A 27,238-nucleotide genomic window follows, 5' to 3' on the forward strand; every position below is an offset into this window, starting at 1 on the left:
GGGATCCTTCACTCATGTACGTAATTTTTGCAAATTCGCAAAAACCGTCAACTAAGAATTAGTTTTTTAGTTCTACATTATATTATGTGTTTGAAAATTTAACAAGTTTCTTAGAAAGATGACCTTTTTGGGTACAAATTCAACTGTTTTGTTATTATAAAAATTCAACTCTTTTCCTAGAACATTAAACTTTTGTTTAAAATTCATATTTTGTTGCTGACAATGTTAACTGAAATATTTTTTGAATGAAAGGTTTTTTTTCTGATAATTTGTCTTTTTGATCTGAAAGTTCATCTTTTTCAGTAGAAATATTAAATCTTTCTCGGGTGAAAATACAACTGCTTTGTTGAAAATATCATAATTTCCTAGAAAATTTACTTTTTGTTTAAAATTCATATTTTTGTGTTGAAAAGTCAACTGAAATCTTTTTTGATGAAAATTCAACTCTTTTTTGAAAATTTGTCTTTTTGATTAAAAAGTTCACTCATTTTAGCAGAAATTACATCTTTCTTGGATAAAAATGCAACTGTTTGGTGGAAAATTTAACTATTTTATTAAAAAGTCATATACTGTTTGGTTGAAAATGTAACTATTCCGTAGAAAATGTACTTTTTGTTTAAAAATTATATTTTTGGGTTGAAAAATAAACTGAAACATTTTCTGCATAAAAGTTCAACCTTAAAAAAACAATTTTTCATTTTATATTAGAAATTCATCTGTTTTAGTCGAAAATTTCATCTTTCATGGATCAGAATTCAATTGTTTGGTAGAGAATTGAAATATTTTGTTGAAAATTATTTATTTTTGGTTAAAAAAGTTCATCTTTTTAGACTAAAAATTCGATTTCTTTCGTAGAAATTTATTTTTCGTTAAAAATACAAACTTTCATCTTAAGCAGTCACCTGGAATCTTTTTTGGATTGAAATTCAACTTAAAAAAAAATATCCTAACAAAAATTCATATGTTTTAAGAGAAATCTGATCATTTTTTGATAAAAATGCAACTTTTTGGCAAAGAATTCAACAATTTTGTTTAAAAATCATGTGGTTAAAGTTCTGAACGTTCAAATGAACAAAATTTTTTACGGATGACTTTGCAAATCAGGAAAAGTGCTCAAATATTTGTTAATGCATGTTGTAAATAATTTATTATTGAAATAGAATTATAATGCATAATTTAAATTGCAATAGGAACAATATTTATGGGTAAAATAGAAATGTCGAAAAATATTTTGTTCATTTGAACGTTCAGAATTTCAGGTACATTTAAAAGTCAACCTCTTTGGTTAAACAGACGTCGATTTGGATTGAAAATTATAATTTTTTCGTGAAAACTTATTTCTTGCTTAAAAATTCATATTTTGGTTATGAAAAATCAATTAATATATTTATTTACCGAAAATTTAACTTTTTCTTTTTAATTTATCTTTTTGATTTAAAAATTCGTATGTTTTAGTAAAAATTTCATTTTCATTCTACTATTTTGTTTGAAAGATTTGGTTAATAAATCATTTTTTGTTGATAAAGATTTATATTTTTTATTAAAAATTCATGTCTGGTTGAAATTTTAACTATATTATTACAAATTAATCTTTCTAAATTGAAAATACAACTACTTACTTGGGTCAATGTTAAACTATAGTGTTAAACATTTATTTGTTAGACTGAAGGCTTGTTTTTAGTTGAAAATTAAACGATTGAATGAAAAAGCCTTTTTTTGTAAAAATTTAATTTTATTAATTCGAAATTTTATTTTTGTTGGGTAAAAATACATCAGTTTCGGGAAAAATTACTTTTTTGCTGAAGTCATATTTATTGTTTGAAAACTCAATTTTTGTTTAGAAAATTCGTCTTTGTCTTGAAGGTTCAACAATTTAGATGAGCCTTAATTTCTTTCTTGGGCAAAAATATCTTTATTTGTTGAAAATTTGTCTATTGGGTTTTCAAATTCTTTTTTTTTTGTACGAATTTCATATTTTTTTATTGAAATATAAACTGTGAAGCTTTTTTGTTGGCAATTTATGGTTTCAGGTGGAAAATACAACTATTATGTTAAAAATTTAATTATTTTGTTGAAAATTAAAGTTTTGTTAAAAAGCCATCTTCTATAGTAGAAAAGACATTTTTTGTTTAAAATAAAGTAATACATTTTTGTTTAAAAAAGATTCAATGTTAAAAGTATTACAAGATTAAAATGCTGCAACAAAATTTCTGAAAACTAAAAATTACGTACATTAGAGGGGGGGGGGGTATTTTGCTACAGTTTGTTGCAGGGGGGGCAGAGGGCCTATAATCCGTTACGCAATTTAAGAATATACACTACGTACAATCAATCTCAAAAGTTGCCTACCTTTAAAATGACTTATAAGATCGACAAAAAAATATCTACTATTAATTTCCGTAAATCTTTATGGAGGCTTCTGAGCACACTTCAGAAAAAGATAATTGAGATTAAAATAGTTTATTTAACAGTGGTTATTTAGAGGTTTAGTTTTTTCTTTCTCTTTAGGGAAAAGTCACCATTTTTATTTAATCCTAATGATCAAGGCCTCATTATTTGTTCTTTGAAAGATTCTCTATCATTCTGTTTGGGCGGTGTTAATTAAAATTTAAACTATGATTGTTTATAACAATAATAACTGTATGACTTCTCAATTAATTTTTTAAAATAAAATCAACCCAAATAGAAATGTAGAGAATCCTTCAAAGAATAAAATCATGCCTCGATCATTAAGATTAAAAAAAAAATTCAACTTTTTTCTAAGCAGAAAGGAAAAACTAAACCTTTAAATAACTACTGTTAAATAAACAATTTTAACATCAATTATTTTTTTCTTAAGTGTGCTCAGAAACCTCCATCAAGATTTACAGAAATTAATAATAGATCTTCTTTTGTCGATATTATCAATCATTTTAAAGATAGGCAACTTTTGAGATTAGTTGTGCGTAGTGTACAATGTACATCCTTGTACGGCCCCAAAGAGAACAGAAAGAGTGGGGACGATGCATATGGCTGTTTATCAGGTAGGTAGGCGGATACGAGTCGGACGATGACCGAAGAGAGGAGAGAGTAGAGGGAAAAACTGCTTGAATTCAGCGTACAGAAATTCGTTCGTTGAAGGAAAAGCGTGTAAAGGAAATAGTTGAAAAGAGGAGAAACCGGTTTTGGGCCGGACGGACAGGTTGTTGGTCGACGGAGAAACGAACTCGAGTGAGTTGAGAGAGTAACCGGGCCCGGGACGAGAGGGGAGTGGGGATGTTAGTGGAAAAGCGGTGAGAAGCAACACGAAGGGAGTAGAGTAGACTTCAGTAGAGAGTAGACCGAAAGGCAGACGTGAGAGAGAAAGAGAGATGGAAATAGTTGAGAAGCGTAAACTGCTTCGAGCCTGGAGAACCAAGGTTGAAGAGGGATAAAGAAAACGTGTCAGGCCCAGTAGTTGAGCGGAAAGCGTAAATAAGAGCGAATGAGAGACAAAAAGGCTGGATAAAAGCGGAATTTAGTGATGTCTGAGGGAGAACGAATGAGTGAGAAAATGTCGTTTTTAGACTGGAGGAAAATTCCAACCTGTACTTTTATGCTACCTCATGCCTGATCTCATTTTTCATTAAATCTCCCAACGTTAAATTATCAAACAAGTAGTTAAAACTTTTATTTTTGTTTATTTTTGATCATTAATCGTTTTTATTTTATTGTTTATGCTTGTGTATTTCAGTTTCATTATCTATTACTAAACATTACCAATTTTCTGCATCAGATTTTGTAATAAAAATTTCAAAATAAGTAATTTTATTTCAGAATAAAATTTATTACTGAAATTTTCTAAATATTATTGATAAAAGAGAACATTTTAATTGTAAATAATTTGTTAATGTTGGGAAACCATTTTGTTCTTAACACCTTTTTCCACATTTCTGGGAAAATTTTTATAATTTTAAATTTATTATAAAAGATTAATTTAAGGTTTTGAATAGTTCAAAATATGCTGAAAAATAAACTGGAAGATTTTAAGACTTTTTTTTTAATTTTTCGTGATTTAAGAAAATTTCAGGAAATCTTTAAGATACTTTTGACAAAATATTGAAAAGTTTTGAAAAGATTCGAAAATAATTTCAAATGATTTTTTTATGTTGAAAAATTACATTTCAAATTATGTCTAAAAATATTTAAAAGATTCGCAGGCAATTTTGTTGTATTTTAAAAGATTTTTCAACACTTTTAGAAAAAAATGTTTCATTTTTAAATTTATTTAAAATTATTAATAACATTCCAAACATAATAACAAATCTTAAAAGATGTTTAAAAACTTAAAAGAAAATGTAGATTTTTCAAGATTTTAAAATAAAATTTTTGATCTCTTGAACGATTTTGGAAGATGTCAAGATAATAAAAAAATGTCTTCTTAAATTTCTGAGAAAAATTCAAATTGTATTCAGTTTCCACAGTTATTTCAAAAAAATTTTAAACAATTTAAAAAGATTTCTAAAAATGTCGAAAACTCTTAAGGATTCTCAGGCTTTTCTTTACTTGGAAAAATTTTTGTAAATTTTAAGAATAATTTGAGAAATCAACTTTTTTGTCGATAATTTGTCTTTTTTTTTATAAACTTACTTTTTTTGAAAATGAAAACTCTTGTTTCAAAAGTAAACTGATTTGTTACAAGTTCATTTTTTGTTGTTGAAAATTTCTCTTTTTGGTTGAAAATGTTACTATTTAGTTGAAAATTTGCGTTTTTGCAGGAAAATTAATGTTTTTGGTTGAAAATTAATCTCTTTTAGTGGAAGATTCAACTATTTTCTTGAAAATTTGTATTTTTTGGACGAATTCAACTGTTTTTAATTTAAAATATAATCTTTTCTGATTGAAATATAAACTACTACATTTTTCTTGTTTTAAAATTTAATTACTTTGTTAATAGTAAAGCTAATTTCTTTAAAATTCTTTTTTTTTGTTGTTGGTTGAGGATTCATCTATTTTGTTGAAAGTTCAACTATTTGATTAAAAATTAATATTTTTCATAAAATTTTTACTTGGCATGTCTGAAATCTTTAAATATCTTCTTGAATTTTCTCAAGAATCTTCGGAAAATTATGATTAAATAACCTCAAAAATAAATTAACAGATAATTAATCGAAATTTTGTTTGCATTAAAAATTATTTTTCCGACTAAATCATTATTCGACTCATGATTTTTTTTAAATAAACAAATTAAAAGCTTGATGAATTTAGGATTGTATTCGTGTTTTTGGACGGAAATTAAAACTTTTATTATAAAAAATCAATAAGTTTTATAGAAGATTAATTCTTTTTAACAATTATAGGTTACATTACCGTTTTACATCGAAAATTAATATCTTCAAAAAAAAATTATTATACTATAATGAACCAGATTTAGAATCCTTTGTCGATTTTTAATCATTTTAGGTGGTTTTTTGTTGGAAATTTGTGTTTTTATTTAAAATAATTATATTTTGAAGAAGATTTGTAATTTTTGAATAATTTTATGCTATGGTAATATTTTTCATCGGAAGCCAGTTACTACAAACAAAAACATTAGGTTTGTTTTTATTGAAAGTTTTATTTTTCAATTTTCTTTAGTTTTTCAGATCTTATGAAATCTTCAAAATCTTTGTAAAATGACTTAAATATTTGTTAATTTCTTCGAAAGCATACACAATTTTTTCAATTTTTTTTTTTAAATCTTCAAAAAAAAATTGAATTTTTTCTGATATTGGTGCAAATGTTGTTAAAAAATATTTATAAAATCATTTAAATTTTTGTGCTCTTTTATAAATCATGCGCACTCTTTTGAGATATTTTGAGATCTTTTGGAATATTTTAAATCTTTGTTAAATAATTTCAAATCTTTTTGTACTTCTTTGACATCTTTCTGAAATCTTTGGGAAATAGTTTGGAATCTTTGAAGTTATTGTAAAATCTTTGTAAAATAATTTGAAATTTTTTGAATTTCTTTCAAGGCTTCGGAAATCTTTTTTAATTTCTTTGAAATCTTTCTGAAATTGATTTGAAATCTTTTAAAATCTTTCTCATATCTTTGCAATCTTTGTAAAATCTTTTAAATCTTAGTGAAATAATTTGTCAATTATTTAGAAATATTTTTGAAATTATTGAACTGTGAGATTTTTTTGAAATCTTCTAAACCTCTTAACATCTTTGTCAAAATTTGTAAGTCTTTGTGAAATGATTTGAACGCTTTCTGAATATCTTCGAAATCTTTCTGAAATTGTTGCGAAATCTTTTAAAATCTTTGTTAAAATTATTTCAAGTGTTTTTGAATTCATTTGAAATCTTCTTAATTTGCTTTGCAGTTTTTTTTAATCTTTCAAAAATCTCTTTGAATTTTGTTGGAATCTTTTGAATTTCTTTAAAATATTTTTTAATAGTTACGAAGTCTTTTGAAATCTTTGTGAAATAGTTATGAAATGATTTTAAGTCTTTTCGAATTTCTTTGAAACCTTTGTGTAATCATTGTAAAGTCTTTGAAACCTTTTAAAATATTTGTGAAGTCTTTTCAATGTTTGTAATTTTTTTAAATTTTGAAAACATTGAAATCTTTATGAAATAAGTTTAAATCTTTGTGAATTTCTTTTAAATCTTTCTGAAATTGTTGCGAAATCTTTTGAAATCTATTTTGATCTTTGAAATCTTTTAAAATTTTGTTGATTTTTTCATGTATTTAAAAGTTATGTGAAATCTTTTGACATTAAACTTTTTTTTTTAATCTTTGTGAAATTAATTGAAAGCTTTTTGAAATCCTTTGAAATCTTTGCCAATTTCTTTGAAATATCTGTAAATTTCTTTAAAATCTTTCAAATCTTTCTCAAATATTTGGAATTTCTTTGAAATATTTTTAAATCATGTGATCAACTGTTACTATAAATTAATTAATGATTTTAACAATTAAATTGTACTTTAATTTAAGGTTTAAAAAGTGAATAATAATTGATTGTACAAGACGATTCGAAATAAATTCACAATTTTAGAATTTCGAGATTTTAACGTTAAAAATTAAACCACTTCAATTGGAAAATCTTATTAGTTAAACAAATGTAAACGCCCGATTGAAAATAAATAACTATTTTTAATTTTAAAATAACTTTAAAATAATATATTTATAATAAACGGTTTTTATTACATTTCAAATATTATTGCGGTCTAAGATATTCCATTTTGAAACCATTTAATTTGAAAATTTTCGATTACGAAAAGAACAATTACTTATTATTTAGATAAACCTGGCTATTAATTTGAAATCGGTAATTATAAATTAAATATTGAAAAGTAAGCAAAAAACTAAACCTTGAATTTTACAATTTTAATTGTTATATTAAAAAAAATTAATTCCTAAGTCAAATTGTTAAATTTTGATATATAAATAACAATTGAACACCTATTATTCTTAGAAAAAATTCGATTAAGTTGATCAAATAGAACAAAAAATAGAAGATTTTTAAGAATTGTTGAAAGTTTCAAAGGAATAAAAAATATTTCCTAGAAAAATTGAAAATTATTTTTTATTTCAAAAAATTAATTTGAAAAGAATATTTAAAAAGATTTGGAAAAAATTCGAAATAATTCGAAAAAATTTGAATTATTTTTAAAGATGTTGAGAAGTTCTGAGAAAATTAAATTTTTTAAGCATTTTAAGGATATTTCAACAAATAAAGATTTTTCAGTCATAAAGGAAAAAAAAAGTTTACCTAAATTGTTAAATCTTCAAGCCAAAAGGCAAATTTCCTGTGCAAAAATTGAATTTTTAGCGATAAAAAATTAATTTTCAACCGAAGAGTTAAATTTTCAACCAAAGAGATGAATTTTTAACTAAAAATATGAATCTTCGACAAAAAATTAATTCTTAACAAAGTGGTTCAAACAAAATAGTTTAATCCACCAACAGAGAAGATTATTTTTTAACCAAACAGTTGAATTTTCAACCGAAAAAGATGAAATTTCTATTAAAACATAAACATTTTTTAATCTAAAAGACAATTTTTCAAAAAATGTGTTTAAATTTTCATACAAAAAAGGTTTTAGTTTTACTTTTCAACAATGAAATATGAGTTTTAAACAAGAAGTAAATTTCCTATAAATATACTTGAATTTTCAATCCAACATTTTTCTTCCAGAAAGATGACATTGTTATTAAAACAGATTAATTTTCAAATTAAAAAGACAAATTTTAAAAAAGTTGAATTTTTACATAAAAAGATTTCATTTGACTTTTCTGAAATAAAATATGAATTTTAAACACGTAAATTTTCAAAAAAAAAGACTTGAATTTTCAACCAAATTTAACTTTAACCAAAATTTGCAATTTTTACCCAAAAAAGATGCAGTTTCTACTAAACTAGATGAATTTTTGAAATAAAAACACAAAAAAAATAGTTGAAATGTCAGCCAAAAGAAATTTTTATTTGACTTTTCAACACCGACATATGAATTTTAAACAAGAAGTTAATTTTCTATAAAATAGTTGACTTTTTAACAAAGAAATTTCATTTTTATCATAGAAGGATGAAATTTCTACTAAAACAGATGAATTTTTAACTAAAAAAAGACAAATTTAAAATAAAGTTGAATTTTTACCTGAAAAAGATTTCAGTTGACTTTTCAAAACCAAAATATGAATTATAAACACGTAAATTAAAAAAAAAAGTGTTGAATTTTCAACCGGAAAGGATGACTGTAACCAAATTTTTGCATTTTTATCTAAGAAAGATGCAGTTTCTACTAAAATAAATAAATTTTTGAAATAGAAATAAAAATTAAAAAAAAAAAGAAAAAGTTTAATTTTCAGCCAAAAAAGATTTTTATTTGACTTTTCAACATCAAAGTATAAATTTTAAATAAGAAGTAAATTTTCCACACAGATACTTGAAATTTCAACAAAACAGTTGAATTTTTAACAAAACTTCTGAATTTTTAACCAAACAGTTGCATTTTTATCTAAGAAAGATGCAGTTTCTACTAAAATAAATGAATTTTTGAAATAGAAACAAAAATTTCAACAAAACAAAATAGTTGAATTTTCAGCCAAAAAAGATTTTTATTTGATTTTTCAACATCAAAGTATGAATTTTAAATAAGAAGTACATTTCCTACACAGATACTTGAATTTTCAACAAAACAGTTGAATTTTTGACCAAAAAGGATTACTTTTTAACAAAACTTCTGAATTTTTAACTAAAAAGTTGCATTTTTATCTAAGAAAGATGCAGTTTCTGGTGAAATATATGAATTCCTAAATTAAAAAGAAAAATTAAAAAAAAACTGTTGAATTCTCATAAAAAAGAGAGTTTAGTTCACTTTATATAAAAAAAGCAGTTGAATAGTTTTCCCTGAAAATTTATAATTAGTGACTAGAATCTGAAACTTGTAATATTTCTGACCTAGAATCTTATCTAAACGGAATAAAATAATTTCAAATTAAAATTGAAAAATTACAAATTTATCCTGCTTAACAGTTATTAAAAGTTATAGAAATGCCCTGACTTTTGCAATACTTTTTTTCAAGCCCCTTACTTTTCACTGAACAATAAAATTCCCTAACTTTTTAAAAATTTTTGTTAGCTAGATTCATTTTTCAGCCGAAAAAAATGATTTGCAAAAAAAGCGTAATTATTCTGGATTCGTGTAGCGAATGAGAGAATAATGAAAATGCACTCTCAATTTCATTTATATAAATAGTACTAAGTTACTAACATTTCTCGTGCGCACTCAGTCGTATAAACATTTGAATACGGTGGGAAAACCGGACCGAACTGAACCGAAAGTAACCGACTCGAGTCTCGAGCGAACCTGCGCGGCTGCGCGTGACGCACGCCAGTCGCCACCAGTCAGAGTCCAGAGAACTTGTTGAACATGAACTCCCAGTCGTGACTCACCCGTCCCAGAAGTCTTTCTGATGCTATCGCGTTCGTGAGTGGACCCCGAATACCGTTTTCTTTTAATGTTTTCTCGTGCAAAAGTAAACATTAACGGATTTAAGTGAAAAATATTCGGGCTGTGCACTATGTGCGGGATTAAATGACGGATATCTGGCCGTCTCCGAGTGTTTTAAGTTCGTTAATCTGTTGAGTGGCCCTCTGTGTGTGAATAAGATTCTCGACATCATGTGGCTTCCTCGACGCAAATTGGATTACGCCTTACTCCCCATCGTCGTTACGCTTGTCCTCATTTTACCTTCAGCTTCTGGTATGCATTTTTAATGATTTCATTTTCTCACGGTTTCCGGAAAACTTTTTTTCAGCACAGATTTTACTGTACTTGTTGAGCTTCGCAAGTGGCAACAGGTTTCATGACAAGCGTCGGCGCACTCGCGCACGGAGAATTAAACGGCTGTATTCACCCATCACCGTGACTCACGGTGCTGACGCGCGTCATGGGGAAAAATTGCTTCGGAATGCTTGAAAATATGTGAAACTGACATTTCCACGGCGATCATGCGCTTGAATCACAGTTAGGAATCATGGCTGTGATTCACCACTCGCGCTCGTTTTGATTAAAGCATCAGTCAGGCATTTTTTCATGGGGAGGAGGGTCTTAGGAAAGAAGGCTATCCGAACAATAAGATGACCTAATATTTTGGTCAACAAACGTTATTATTTAAACAATTTATTAAGTTTTTTAATAATATGCTCTTTAAATAATGTCAGAAAGTTACGGCTTTTTGTCTACTTTTCAGTTGGAATAATTAATTAAATTCGACAAAAATGATTTTTTAAACAAATTATTATTGACAAAAAGAGATATTTCGGGTTTCAATCGTTTGCAAAACTGCGGATTCGTAATTTTGTAAAAGACATTCGTAGTTTTGTACATAATTGGAACCCGAAATATCTCTTTTTATCCAAATAAATCATCGTGAAAGCATTCAATAAATTATTACAAATTATTATTGTTTAGAACTATCTAGTAATGCTAGATAATTGCAGGTTTTCCTGAATTTTTTTTACTTTTTGTCCATTTTTCGAGTTAGGTAAGAAATAATCAAATTTACGCAACAATTGTTTGATTAAATGTAATACTTTTAACAAAATAATTAGATTTTTTAACGGAATGGTTGAATTTTCAACCTAAAAAGATGAATTCCCAATAAAAAAGTATCATAATTTATATTTCAAGTAAAAGAAAAATGAAAATACAAAAAAAATGTATTTAAATTGTTTAAACTTCAGGCAAAACGTTTTATTTCCTCTACAAACATTGAATTTTCAAACAAAAATACGACTAACAAAAAATAATTTTCCATGAAACTGATGTATTTTTACCTAAAAAAAATGAAATTTTAAACCCAAAAACCATATTTTTCCCCCCAAAAAAGAGAATTTTCAACTAAAAAAGATCAATATTTAAAAAATGGAAAAGTTAAAGACACAAATTTAACATTTTCAAATTTCTTAATTTAGTTTTTACACAAAAATGTATTTTTTACTATAAAAGATCTTGTTTTTTAAAAGGACACTCGCACTTTCAACAAAATAATTATATTTTTAACAGAAAGGTTAACCTGAAAAGGTGAATTCCTAGCAAAAAATATCATAGTTTATATTTAAATAATAAAAACGAAAATACAAAAAAAAATAATTTAACCAAAAACAAACAAAATTTGATCTAATTTGTTTAAACTTCAGACAAAAAGTTTTATTTTCTCTACAAACATTACATTTTCAAACAAAAAAAACTTCAGCAAAACATTAATTTTCCATGGAACTGATTGATTTTTATCCTAAAAAAATGAAATTTCAAACCAAGAAATCTTTTTTTTTTAACAAAAAAGTGATTTCTTATCAAAGTTATTTAACCAAATCTTTCAAACCATTTTCATTTCGATTTTCATTTAAAGAAATTAAATTTCTATTATAACAAATGAATTTTTTAATGAAAAAGATAAATTTTCAACAACAAAAATAGTTGAATTTTCTATTAAAAAAGATTTTATTTAACTATTCACGATCAAAATATGAATTTTTAAACAAGAAATAATTTTCTACGAAAAAATTGAACTCTTAATCCAAAAAGGTAAATTTTTTATTTTTTAAAATGAGTTTTAACAACATTGTTTGATTCTTTACCAAATAGTTCCATTTTTATCGAAAAAGATGTAATTTCTCACAAAACAGATGTTTTTTTGTTTTAAAAAAATGGAGAAATTTTTTAATAAATAGCTGAATTTTTAACCAAAAGTATATTTCTACGAAGAAAAATTACATTTTCAATACTAAAAAGTACTAAAACGGATGAATTTTTAATGAAAAACCAAAAAAAATTCTATATTGTAATTTCATCCAGAAAGTATTTCACTTTGTCTTTCAACAACAAAATATAAAGTTTCAATCAAACAGTAGAATTTTCAACCAAAAATTATGACTAACAAAAAATAGTTTATTTTTCAACTAGATCGTTCTATTTTTATCCAAGGGAGATGAATTTTCTTTCAAAACAGATGAATTTTTAAGTTAAATAAAAGTTGAATTTTCGTCCAAAAAAGATGTTAGTTGTCTTTTCAACACTAAAATATGAAATTGAAACATAAAGTAAACTTTCTACGAAACAGGTAAAATTTCAACTAAATTTTCATAAATAAAAATTAGATTTTTACTAAAACAAGTGAATTTTCAATCCAAAAAGAAGAATTTTTAACCAAAAAGGAGAATAATTTCTAAATAAAATTGTTGAAATCCCTACCAAGTGGTCGCATTTTTTGTTAATAGTAGAATTTTCATTTAAAAAAAGTATCCATTTTTCTTCAAGAAAAAAATTTTTTGTCTTTAAAAGAAAATTGTTAAATTTTGAACCAAAAATAAACATTTCTAACTAAAACAAGAATCTGAAAGTTCTCTCGAAACACATAAATTTTTATTTTAATAAAACAAGAAATTAAAAAAAAAGATTGAATGTTTAACTAAAAATATATTTCTATGCAAAAAAATTGAATTTTCAATAGTAAAAAGGACTAAAATAGCTGAATTTTTATTAAAAAATGTCATTTTGTTTTCTAATTTGAACTTTCATCCAGAAAATATTTCAGTTCATTTTCCAACGCCAAAATATAAATTAAAAAAAAAAGTAAATTTTCTACGCATGATTAAATTTTCAACACAACAGTTGAATTTTCAACCAAAAAGTATGATATTTTAACCAAATAGATTAACTTTAAATCAAGAAGTTGCACTTTTATCGCAGAATGATTAAATTTGTATTAAAAAAGATTAACTTTAAAAAAAAGCGTGAACAAAAATGAGAATATTTCAGAAATAACCGCAAATTTCTGGTATTATTGAAAGAGAATATTAGTTGAAAATTAATAATAACTTATTTAAACAATTATTTTTTAACCTGAATTAATTATTATCTCACTCTAATTAAAAATTCGAAAAAATGAAAAATTTTAGAAAAAGCTGCAACTTTCTAGCATTATTCTGAGAGAATATTACAATCAATGATAAATTATTTTTAAAAATATTGCCTTTATACACTTTTTTCTTGAATTAATAATCACCAGAAAAAATATTAAAAGCCACCCTTAGTTTTTCAAAATCATCAAAATGACCGTCTTTATACAATTTTTTTTTTTTTTTTAATTAAAAATATTCTCGAATTACCTCGGCATAAAAGAAGTTTTTTCAGTGTATTTAAGATTATTTTTTAGTTTTTAAAAATGATTGTAAGAAAGTATTTAAAAAGATATTTTTAAACTGAAAAATTCAAAATATCGACTTTTATTGTATTTTCCTGAAAAAGAAGAAAGGTTTGTTTGAAAGTGCCTAAAACGAATTCATTCAACTTGTATATTTACACATTTAAAACTTTGAGTTAGGCGGCTTTTTTTGAAAATGTAAAAACTTATTTTCTCATAGAGATCATCGTATTTTTTTTGCCTTAAATTTACCCCAAAAATCCTCTTCATTTTTGCGTGTTTTATAACATTTTTGTAAAAGCAATAATTTCTTTATATGCATTAATTTCTTTCAGAAAAAATGTATCTGCGCTTGTCTGTTGTTAAATTTTCGGAGTAATTATTACAAGCCGAGATAAATTAGCCCTCAACAGTAGGGTGACTTTGACCAATGATAATTTTAATATAAACAATATTATTTCAAATTTGACAAGAGAGAAGCATAGCTTCTTCGTTTACTAATCCAGACATACCAAATAAGTCATATTTTTTGCAATACTTTCGGAGAAAATACTCAAATGCTACATGCTTCCAAAGGCCTCTATCATAGCATATTTTTGCTTTTTATTTGTTTCAGTAAATTCAGCCAAACTTAGGCATTCCAGGCATATTAACCATGGATATTCATTTGAGAATAAAAACTATTTTCGGGTAGGTGTACAACATTTTTTTGATAACGTGTTCATTTGTTGGAATCTTAAATTCTGCATCAGAGTGAAATATACTTTTTTTTTCTTTCTTCTAAATTTAGAGCAAGCAGGATGAACAACACAACCACAAACCAGTATTTTCGAATTGTGCGAATTATTCGCCTGTTGTTAAAGAAGAAGAGCCACCTGGTACTTTTGTTATCCAAGTGATGGCTGAAGACAGAGATCCGCCTGAAGAAGGAGGTAAGTAATTTGAAATAATTCAAATTTTTTTTTGAAAATCTTTCAACGCATTATATTAAAACTATTTTCTTTATTAAAAAATCACTTTAAATTATTCCAGGAACCCTTAAAAATTCTTGAAAAGCAGCTACATTTTATTTTACATTTTTTTGGAATTTTTACAAATTTAAAATTAGGTTTCAGAATTTTTAAAATCTTCTATTTGTATTTTAAAATGATTCGATGTTTTCTTAAAACTTTTAATAAATCCTGCGAAATAATAAAAATGGTTTTAAATTCTTTTGAATTATTATTTTTACAGTTTTGGAAATATTTTTAAATATTCGCTTGAAATTTATTTTTTCAAATTAAAAAGTCATTTTATTTTAAATAAGCGATCAAATATTGCTGACTATTAAAAAATTATATATTTCAGATTTAGACTGAAACAACCGATTGTTTATAAAGTTTCAATCGGTTTTAATAAATAAGTAAATAATGGGAAAAAATAGGAAATTTTTCAATAAAATTTATATATTTTATTAAAATTTTAATAATAATTAATTTAATTATTATTTTTCGAGGAACTTTCTCTCGATATCGATGTGATAATTTAACAATATTAATTTGAAAAAGATTTTTACCTATTATTTTAAATTTAATATTATATTTATATTTAATTTCAATATTAATAATAATTCATATTAATTTATATATATAGTAGAAAATTCCTTTATTTCGTTAAAAATTGGCAATATATTTTTCTATCTTATTCCATTTTTTATAATTCAGTTTTTTGGTACAATTTTTTCTTAATTATTATTTAATTATGTCAAAAATTGAACCTATTTTTTTAAATAGACAAAATGTGAAATGTTTCATAAAAATTGTTTAAATAGTTTACCTAATGTTATTTTGAAAAATTGCATAGCTAAGAGTCTATTCGTTTAAAAATAGCCAAAATTTGAATATGTTTATGAAAAATATTTAATAATTGATGTCAATTTTTAAAATTTTATAGCGAAAAGTAATCGCAAAGATATTCTTTGTTGATTTCGTAAATAAATTGAGGCCTTTCGCCAATTTGTAGAATTTTGAACTAAACACCAAAAATATAAGAGTAGACTTTTCAATAAAAATTAATTAACTCTCAAACATAAAAGTTGAATTTTCAACAGCTATACAAAAAAAGATTTTTCTACCAAAAGATAAATTTTCAACACAAAAATATAAATTTTCTACAAAAGTATAAATTTTCGACCAAAAACAATTACTTTTTAGCAAAAGACTTTAATTTGCAACAAAATACTTAAATCTTTAACTAAAAAGTATAATTTGTGACCAAAAAGTAGAATTTTGAAGAAAAAAAATGATTAATTAAAAATTCTACTCCTTGATTGAAAGTTAAACGCATTTTTTCAAATTTCACTTTATTCATTGAAGATTCATAATTTTATTGGAAACTTGTTTTTTTTTTTTGGTTAAAAAATTAAGTTAAAAACTGTTTTTATTGTACAAAAGTTTTTTTTTAACTGCAAATTCAAATATTTTGTTAAAAAAGTTAACGGATTAATTGTAAATAAACTTTTTTTATTGTTATTTCGTGTTCTCGTTTTTAAAATTAAAATTTTTTTACTCGAAAATTTTCACTTTTGGTTAAAAATTCAACTTTTTTTATTTAAAAATTAAATATTTTGTTTAAAAATTATGTTTTTTGTTGAAAATTAGTCCTTTTTTTGTGGAAAATCAATTTTTTTGAGTCAAAACTGTTTTTTATTTTCAATTAAAATTTTGTTGTGGAAATATCACCTGTAACATTTGTTGATAAACATTAACCTTTTTTTGCTTGAAAACTCAACAATTTGGTAACGGATTTAACTATATGATAAAAAATTGAATGACTTTGTAAAAAAAATAGTTTTTTTTTTCTAAATTGATAATTAGTTCTGAGTGGAAATTTATCTAGTCCATTTTTGGTTAAAAAGTCGCCTTTTTTATGTAAAAATTCAACATTTTGCTTAAAAAATTATGTTTTTTTTTGTCAAAATCAAGTTATTTTGAAAATATACTTTTTGGTCAAAGCTAACTGTTTTTTATTTTTAATTAAATATTTGTTGTGGAAAATCTATAACATTTTTTGATAAACATCAATCTTTTGTTGAAAATTCAACAATTTGGTTAACATTATTTTTCACTCTTGACTGAAAAATTTTGCTTGGTAAAAAATTAATTTTCTGGTAGAAATTTCATCTCTTTTTTGTTAAAAATGCATTTTCTTAGTTGAAGATTTATATATTTTGGTTGAGGATTAAACTATTTTGTTGCAAATTAAAAAAATTTGGTATAAAGTTCAACTATTTATTATAACATTCAACTTTTTTGTAGAGAATTCGTTTTTATTGTTGTTATTTGAATTGAAAATTAATTTTTCTCAAAAGAAATTCATCTGCTTAATTTTTTGTTATAAAAATAGAACTTATATGGTTTGAAAATGCAGACTATTCATATTTTGGCTTGAAAATTCAACAATTTGGTAACAGATTTAACTATCTGGTGAAAAGTTGACTGATTATGTACAAAAAATCTGTTTTTTCTTAATTGAAAATTAGTTCTGAGTCAAAATATATCTGTTCCATTTTTTGTTAAAACTTCAACTACTTTTATTTAAAAATAAAATATTTTTGTTAAAAAATTATGCTTTTTGTTGAAAATTCGTCTTTTTTGGTAGAAAATCAATTTTTTGTGTCAATGCTATTTTTTATTTTTAATTAAAATGTTGTTGTGGAAATATCAACTATAATATTTTTTGATAAACGTTAGCCTTTTTTGTTGTAAATTCAACAAATTGGTATAAAATTAAACTGTTTTGTAGAAAATTCATTCTCAATAAAAATTTATTACCTACTCCACTTTTGGTTAAAAATTTAACTTTTTTATTTAAAAATAAAATGTTTTGTTTAAAAAATTATGTTTTTTGTTGAAAATTCGTCTTTTTTTTTTGTAGAAAATCAATTTTTTGTGTCAATACTAACTGTTTTTTTATTTTTAATTGATATTTTGTTGTGGAAATATCAACTGTAACATTTTTTGATAAACATTAACCTTTTTTTATTGAAAATTCAACAAATTGGTAAAAAATTAAACGGTTTTGTAGAAAATTCATTCTCAATAAAAATTTATTATCTACTCCACTTTTGGTTAAAAATTCAACTTTTTTTATTTAAAAATTAAATATTTTGTTTAAAAATTATGTTTTTTGTTGAAAATTAGTCCTTTTTTTGTGGAAAATCAATTTTTTTGAGTCAAAACTGTATTTTATTTTCAATTAAAATTTTGTTGTGGAAATATCAACTATAACATTTTTTGATAAACATTAACCATTTTTGTTGAAAATTTAACAAATTGGTATAAAATTAAACTGTTTTGTAGAAAATTCCTTTTTATTTGTATTAAAAATTCATTCTCAATAAAAATTTATTATCTACTGCACTTTTGGTTGAAAATTCAACTTTTTTGATTTAAAAATTAATTATTTTTGTTAAAAAATTATGCTTTTTGTTGAAAATTCGTCTTTTTTGGTAGAAAATTATTTTTATCTGTCAAAATCCAGTCATTTATTTCGAAATTAGTTTTTCTCAATAGAAGTATTTAATTTTTGGCTGAAAAAATTGAACTTTTATGGTTTAAAAATGCAGACTATTCATTTTTTTTCAAAATTTAACAATTTGGTAACGGATTGATCTATGTGGTGAAAAATTGAATGATTTTGTAAAAAAAAGTTTTTTTTTTTAATTGAAAATTAGTTCTCAGTGGAAAAGTAAATATTCAATTTTTCAAGGTGGCCGTTTTATTTGAAGAAAAAGAATTTCTGGTCATCTCGCGGCTTACAAAAAATTATAATTTGTTTTTTTTGTCTTATTTAACATTTTTGTTGTCACCTATTTTCGAAAAAAATGTCACCTATTCACACTTTTTTGACGACAATAGGCACTGTGATGACTGTTTTTGGTTTGTCCATTTTTTTAAAGGTACTATCACGTATAGTTTCGTGACAATTTCTGGCGAGAAACTTAAATTCGAGATCAACAACAAAACGGGTGAAATTAGGACAACGCAAATTCTGGACAGAGACGAGCCAGAACGCGAGAAAGAAGCATATCTGACAGTACTGGCGACAGATAATGGCAGGCCTCAACTTGACGATGTTTGCACGTTCAAAGTCACAATTGAGGATGTCAACGATAATGCACCGGTCTTTGATAAAGTGGTGAGTATTTTTTAATGGGAAAACTTTTCTTCTTTCATCAGGATTACTGGTGATTTTTTTTCTTTTATTTTATAAGTAAAAATATATAATCAATACCAAATTTATATAGGTACTTTTTAGTATTATAAGAGATAAATGGTGGCACAGTACAAACCAGCCGTACATTTAAAAAACTTAGCTCTGTTTTTTTCGAAAAAATATTTGCATACGTAATTTTTAGTTTTTCGAAATTTGAATTTTTATATTTATTCATTTATTTTTAACAAAAGACTTGAATTTTCAAAAAAAAAAAAATCATCAAATTTTAACAATTTTATCAAAGAAAAATGGAATTTTCAAACAAAAACTATGACTAGCAACAAATTAATATTCCACCAAAGCTGATGCATTTTTGTCCAACAAAAATGAAATTTTAAACCAAGAAAATTATTATTTTTTTAGGCAAAAATGAACAATTTTCAACTAAAAAAATCAAACCTAAAAAAAATGGTAAAATTACATTTTCAGTTTAAAAATTAATTTTAAACAAAAAAGGGGGTTTTCACTAAATAGTTAAATTTTCAAATAAAGACAAAGGCCTTCAATCGAAAAAAATAATTTTTAACAATGTGGTTTAACTTTTACCCAAGCAGTTGATTTTTCAAATAAAAAAGATTAATTTTCAATGATGTAGTTAAAATTTCAAAGAAAAAGCTAAATTTTCAACTAAAAATATAAATCGTCAAATAAAAAAATTATTTCTTCAAAAGAATAAATAATCAAAAAGAAAATGGTTGAATTTTAAACCAAAAAGCAGTTTTAAATAAAATTGTTGAAATCTACCGCATAGCTGAATTTTTCTCGAAAAAAAAAGATGACTTTTTAAACATAAGGATTCATGTACTACTAGAAAAAAACGAATTTTTAAACAAATTTAAACATTCTGAAGCAAAAAGTTGAATTTTCAATTAAAGAAGAAGAATTTTCAAACAAAACGATTAATTTACTATAAAAAAATAATTGAATTCTCAACCAAAAAAGAAAAATTGGTTAATCAACAAGATTAATTCACTACCAAAAAGGAAGAATTTTTCATAAAATTTCAAGAATTCTGAACCAATAAGTTGAATTTTCAACTAAAACAGTAGAATTTTTAAACGAAGGAGATTAAAAAATTCAATTTTTAAGAAAGTAGTTCAACCTTAAAACCTTAAAAAGAATCGACTAAAAATGTAGAATTTTTAAACAAAAAGATTAATTCACTACCAAAAAAAACATGAATTTTCACTAAAATTCAAGAATTTTCAACGAAATAGTAGAATTTTGTACTAGAAAAAAAATCTACCAAAAAGATAAATTTACTATAAAAAAGACGAATTTTCAATTAAAATTTCGAATTTTTAAGAAATGACTTCAACTTTAAAGCCTAGTGGTTAAATTTCTAACCAAAAAAATACATTTTCTACTGAAAAAAAACAAATAATTTTTAACCAAATTGAAGAATTCTGAACTAAAAAGGTGAATTTTCCACACAAAAAAAGAAGAATTTTTAAGAAAAAAAATTGAGTTCTATAAAAATACGATTTTTTAATCAATTATAAGAATTCTAAACCATATATTTGAATTTTCAACTAAAAAAGATGAATTTTCGAACAAAAAGATTCATGAATTTGCAACCAAAAAGTTGAATTTTCAACTAGAAAAAAAAATCATACCAAAAGGATTAATTTACTATAAAAAAGACGAATTTTGAATTTTTAAGAAATTAGTTCAACTTTAGAACCTAGTTGTTAAATTTGTAACAAAAAATAAATAAATTTTTTAAACAAAAAGATTAATTTTTTTACCGAAAAAAAATTTTTTTTTAACCAAATTCAAGAATTCTCAAATAAAAAGGTTAACTTTCGACAAAAAGTCAAAAATGTTAAACACCAAGATTAATTCACTACCAAAAAAGAACGAATTTTTCATAAAATTTCAAGAATTCTAAACCAAAATGTTGAAGTTTCAACTAAAAAAGTAGAATTTTTAAACAAAAATTAGTTCAATTTTCAAGCCTAGTGGTTAAATTTTAAAGCAAAAAAATAAAAATTTTCAACAAAAACATTAATTTTATACCAAAAAATACGATTTTAAAAATAAAATTCAAGAATTCTTAACAAAAAAGTTGAATTTTCTACCAAAAAGATTCATCATCTGGAGACTTATTACAAACTTTACAAAATTCACTTTTAGAGAAAAAAAATATCTCTAAATTCTAAAGAATATCTAGATATTAAAAAAAAAAGTTTTCCTATGATTTTAAGAATCAAAATATTATAACTGATATCATTTTAAATAAGAAACGTAATTTTTCATGAGAAATATTAAAATTCATTTGAAAAAAACATTAATTTTAATCATTTTTTTTGCATTTGATTTTTTTCTGGCCATCGCTTCGTACCAAATTTTGAAAAATAATTGCATTTTAATAAATGACGGCTTCTTTTTTCCGGGAAAACATTCTCTAACTGAACGTGAATTTTTCTATACCTGAAATCATTAAAACAACTTTTCTTTTTAAGATAACATTTTTTAAACAAATCATTATATTTTAAGATTATTTAGTTATTTTCAAAATTGGAAACATTAGAGTTGTAGGGAATGTTTTCCCGGAAAAAATAAGCCGTCATTTATTAAAAATGCAATCATTTTTCAAAATTGGTAATAAGCGCGATGGTCAGAAAAAGAATTCAATTGCAAAAACATGGTTAAAATTAATGTTTTTTTCTGTTGTTTTTTAAAACAATTTTTTATACAAAAAAAATCATGTTTTTTATTCTAAATGACATTATTTATAATGTTTTGATTCTTAAAATCATTTTTGGCACAACAACTAAAAAAAATATAAATTAAATTATTAAAAATAAAATAAAAAAATAATTTAAATCAATAGCGCACTTTTGTATTAAAGAAGATAAATTGTTGAATTTTCAAACTAAAAAAAATTGGTTTTTATTAAAAAAAGATACGTTTTCAACTTAAACTTAAATAATTAAATTTTAAGTTTAAAAAATGAATGTTCAACCAAACAGATGATTTTTCAACTAAAACTTTGGAAAATAATAAGTTAAATTTTCAGTTAAAAAAATTACTTTCCACACGAAGTAATAACTTTAAAAAAAATAGTGACGTTTTAAAACAAATTGATGTATTTTCAACTAAAATTGTAAATCTTTAATAGAATTTTCAATTAAAGGAAACAAATTTTTAAACAAATAATTGAATTTTGAACTATAAAAAAAATTGAATTTGAACAGAAAATGGAATAGTTATCTTTTTAGCAACAACAAAAAAAATTCATTTTCATCTTTACTGATGAATTTTCAACCAAAAATTGAATAATTAAATTTTTACTCGAAAAGTGAATGTCCAATACATTTTAAAATAAAATCATGGAATATTTAACTGGAATAGATGAATTCAATAAAATTATGAATATATAACTGGCTTACTTGATTTTTTAAGCAAATGGAAGAATTAAAAAAAAGAGATTAACTTTCAATTAAAAAAATCATTTTCTATCAAAAAAGGGCGATTAAAAATAAACGTGAATTTTCCTTGAAATAAATCAATTTCAAATTTAGAAAGACAAATTTACGTAGAAATTGTTAAATTTTAAACTAGAAACAAACAAAAAGATTAATTTTCAAAAAAAAAAAAAAAAAAAAATTTGTCAACAAAGTATATGAATTTTTAAGGATATAGTTCAATTTTGAATTAAAGAAGACAATTTTTCAACTAACTTGTTGAATTGTCAGACTAAAAAAAAATTAGTTTTGACTAAAAAAGATAAATTTTTAAACAACAATAAGTAAATTTTAAGTTTAAAAAATTAATTTCCACACAAATTAATAACTTCAAAAAAAAAAAAATAATTTTCATCTTAACTGATGAATTTTCAACGAAAATTATGAATCTTCAACCAGAAAGATTCATTTTCAATCAAGAAAGTTGAATTTTCAACTGAAACGGTGAATTTTATATTTGTAACGAAATGTGAAATAATAAATTTTCAGTAAAAAAATTAATATTCAACCGATAATGCCGAATTTTCAAGAAAATCGTTCAATTTTAAACTAAAATATATAAATTTAAACAAAAAACAGACTACAAGTTTCTATTAAAATTATAAATCTTCACCAACAAAAAGTTTTTTTAGTCCAATAGATGATTTATAAACTAAAAAGGTGAATTTTCAACTAAAATGATGAATTTGAACGAAAATTATTAACTTTTTCTAGAAAAAAATTAATTTTGAACTAAAACAATTCAACTTTTAAGAAAAAGGTAAAATTACAATGAAAGAGTTTAATTTTTTTTTAAATTGAATCTTCAACAAAACATATAAATTTTCAACAAGAAAGGTTATTTTTCATCGAAAATGATTAATCTTGCAAAAAAATTCATTTGTAACATAATACTTCAGTTTCTAACCATAAAATTAAATTTCCAATGAAGAAGATTAATTTTCTACGAAGAAAGTCGATTTTCAGCTAAGAAAGAAAATTTATATTTTATATCAAAGGTGAAATATTAAATTTTCAGTAAAATAAAAAAATTTTCATTTGGTAATGACGAATTTTCATAGAAATAGTTTAATTTTAAACTAAAAACTATAAATAAATAAAAAATTTCCACTATTTCCGACCAAAAAGATTAATTTGGACGAAAGTTTTGAATTTTTTCTCCAATAAAAATGAATTTTTGGTAGAAAACTAATCTTCTCAGTCTAATTTTTTGGTTAAAAATTAAACTATTTTGTTGAAATTTCGTTTGTTTTTGTTAACAATTTTTTTTTAACTGAAAATTTAACTTCGATTTTTGGTTCAAAACTTATATTTTTAAGTTGAAAATTTAACTATTTGTTTGAAAATTAATGTATTTGGTCGAAATTTATTTATTTTTTTGTAAAAAATTAATCTTCTCAGTCTAATTTTTTGGTTAAAAATTAAACTATTTGTTTGAAAATTAATGTATTTTGTTAAAAATTAAATTATTTTATTGCAATTTCGTTTGTTTTTGTTAACAATTTTTTCAACTGAAAATTTAACTTCGATTTTTGATTTAAAACTTATATTTTTAAGTTGAAAATTTAACTATTTGTTTGAAAATTAATGTATTTTGTCCAAATTTAATTTTTTTGTTGAAAATTAATCTTCGATATTTTAACCGGAAATGGAATAGTTACGTTTTTAATAAAAAAAGTAGTAATTTTCATCTTAAGCGATGAATTGTCAACTAAAATGATGTATGTTTAACTGGAATAGTTGAATTTTAAACAAAAAATGAGTTTTCAACTGAAAAAGATAATTTTTCAACCAAAAATTGAATAATTAAATTTTCAGTCGACAAATTAATGTCTAAACCAAATAAATTAATTTTTAATTAAAAATGACGAAATCTTCTTAAACAAAAATTGTTTAACGGAAGAGTTTATTTTTTAAACCAAATAATTTTATTTATCACCTAAAAAATAAAATTATGAATATTTAACTGGATTACTTGCATTTTTAACCAAATAGAAGAATTAAAAAAAAAGAGATTAACTTTCAATGATGAAAAAAATCATTTTCTACCAAAAAAAGAGTCGATTTTTTAAAAACAAAATACGTGAATTTTCTTTAAATTTATTATTATTGTTGTTGTGTAGGTTTTGTTTTTTCGTTTGCATAGTGTAAGAAGGTGCGTTAATGTTGAAAGAAAAAAGTTGGACAAATTGCAACATTATTATTTTCACTCTAAAAAAATGTGTTGCCAAAATATATAATATGAAATCAGTTCATGAATAATGTTTTCAATTGCGTTATATGTGGCGAAATGTTTGCTTTTAGACATACACGGAATCCGTGCCGCAGGATTTACCACTTAACAGTGAAGTAATGCGAGTGTCTGCCGCAGATATCGACGACGGAAATAATTCGGTTGTTCGATACAGTTTAAAGTCGAAAAAATCTGACGACAGTGCTCAATATTTCCGAATCGACACGAACACAGGTGTAATCTTCTTGAATAAGGCAATAGATGTAAGTAGTATTTATTATTTATTTATTATTTTCTCATTATTAAACAAATTAATCAATTTTTTAAAAATTATTTTTACATAAAATTATTTTTACATAAAATTATTTTTAGTACGTTGTCGAGTATTTTGAAGTTTTCTCTTGATCATTAATAATATTCAAATACCAGTACTTTTATCTTGTGATATTTTTAGCGTATAAATTTATTTTTTTTGTACTGATTAAAGTAGTATTTCAGATAAAAATTTTCAAATTGATTTGAAAAAAAATGTCTTTTCCACCATGAAAGATGACTTATTAACAAAATACCTTGAATTTTCAACAAAATAACTGAATTTTTGTCATAAGATAGTTGAATTTTCAACCTGAAAATAAAAATTCCGAACGAAAAAGTGTCATAGTTTATATTTCAATCAAAAATGAAAAGAATTTTAAAACCAAAAAGACGAATTTCGAACAAATAACGATTTTTCACTCAATTAATAAAAGTTTATCTAAGTTATTAAACCATGACAAATTTTCTCTAGAAAAATTGAATTTTCAAACAAAAAATATTAATTTTCAATTATAAAACAGGGTGGGTCACTTTCCCGGGAGATGACAATGATTTTTTTTTTGACCGGGAATTTTACAAATTTGTAAAAGAAAAATCTGTCCACGTTCGATTTCAACAGTTTTTAAATAATTCGTTGAATTGTTATGTTATGTTATTTCTAAGCTTACATTTTTAATTGAAAAAATAACAACAATATATTCTTATTAAAGGATTTTATAAAATTAAAAATATTCTTGCAGTCTAAAATATTCAATTTTTAACTCATTCAATTTGAAATTTTTAATTTAAAAAAAAAAACAAGATTAATTATTGAATATTTAACAATATTTGAATTTTTATTTAAGACAAGTAAATTGAAACCAAATATTTAAAAGTAAAGAATCTTTAACTGAATTGTTTCACATAGAAAGCCTGGAATCGTTAAAAATTTTGAAAAAATGCTTAATTTTTAAGTGAAATTTTTTAATTTTGATGTATAATTTACAAATAAATATTTGTAGAAAAAATTTGAGTAATTTTAAGAAATATTTAGGAGTTTAAAAAAAGGTAAAAAATTATCATTCAAATTTTAGAAAGATTTCCTAAAATCTTCTAGAATCTTTTTTAAACAATTTTTTTTTAATCTTTGAAAAACTTGTTAAATATTCTCTTTAAATAATTTTTCAAAATGAAAAGTTATATTTAATTTTCCTAAGAATCTTAGGAAAATGTTTTTATTCTTTTGAAGCCCTTCACAATTCTTGAAAAGAATCTAATTTTTTTGTTGAAAATCTACGAAAATCTACATTTTGTTTTAAATTAGGCTATTGTTTAAAGTTTTACATTAAGTTTTGTACATCCAAATTGTAAAGAAAATTTCTAAAATTTGCAGGATTTTCTGAAAATTTTACAAAAAATTCAATTCGAAGTGTTCAGTTAAAATTTTTTCAATATTTGATGTTTCCAGCTTAAAATTCCTTAAAATTATATAATTTTGCAACTTTTAAAGTTCATTGATTGGTTTTTAATTTAGAACATTGAAAATTATAACGTGGATTTATATTTTTTTTATATTGAAAAATGTTAGTAACTTCAATTTTATACGCGTAAATTATTGAGCATTTGAATACAAGATTTTTAAATTAAAAATTACAACATTTTTAAAGTTAAAAATTTAACAGTTCCAGTTTGAGTGCTTTCATTTGCATGTCAGTTTTTATTACCTCAAGTGGAAATTTGTTTAGCTTTAGTGTTCCATTTTTTTTAATTTTATTCAAATTTCTAATTACAAAAGAAAGTTCAAGATCAAAAATTGAATTTTTTATAACGAAAATTGAATTTTCAATCCAAAAAGACGATTTTTTATAAAAAAGGGATGAATTTTTAAGAAAACTGTTAAATTCTCTACCAAATAGTTGAATTTTTATTTTAAAAAAATGAAATTTCCCTTAAAAAAAGAGAAATTTCTAATTACAGAAAAAACTTGATTTTTCATCTAAAAAATATTCCATTTACCTCTTCAAGATCAAAAATTGAATTTTTCATTAAAAAGTAAGTTTCTACGAAAAAAAAAATTGAATTTTCAATCCAAAAAGACGAATTTTTTCAACTAAAAAGAATGATTTTTTACAAAATTGTTGAATTCTCTACCAAATAGTTGGATTTTTATCCAAAAAGGATTCAGTTTTGTACTAAAACAGATTAATTTGTTATAAAAAGCGACACCAAAATGTAATTTTTTTACAAAAGTTAAGTTTTCTACGAAATAGTTAAATTTTCAAGAAAATAGTAGAATTTTCAATCAAGTTTCCAACCAAACAAATGCAT

The 27,238-nt window shown here is 23.3% G+C and overlaps 1 protein-coding gene across 1 annotated transcript in view; it reads left to right on the top strand.

The window, feature by feature from the left end:
* Window positions 1-9,878: 9,878 nt before the first annotated feature.
* LOC117179989 (DE-cadherin-like) overlaps window positions 9,879-27,238 on the top strand; it is a 61,150-nt gene continuing 43,790 nt past the window's right edge. Inside the window, exons 1-5 of the mRNA XM_033372262.1 lie at window positions 9,879-10,212; window positions 14,274-14,347; window positions 14,448-14,589; window positions 18,597-18,835; window positions 24,688-24,879. Coding sequence (XP_033228153.1) covers window positions 10,131-10,212; window positions 14,274-14,347; window positions 14,448-14,589; window positions 18,597-18,835; window positions 24,688-24,879 — 729 coding nt within the window. The 5' untranslated portion in view covers window positions 9,879-10,130. The remainder of the gene's footprint in view (window positions 10,213-14,273; window positions 14,348-14,447; window positions 14,590-18,596; window positions 18,836-24,687; window positions 24,880-27,238) is intronic.

The sequence above is a fragment of the Belonocnema kinseyi genome, chromosome 1, assembly GCF_010883055.1.
Source record: "Belonocnema kinseyi isolate 2016_QV_RU_SX_M_011 chromosome 1, B_treatae_v1, whole genome shotgun sequence".
In the NCBI taxonomy this organism is placed as follows: domain Eukaryota; kingdom Metazoa; phylum Arthropoda; class Insecta; order Hymenoptera; family Cynipidae; genus Belonocnema; species Belonocnema kinseyi.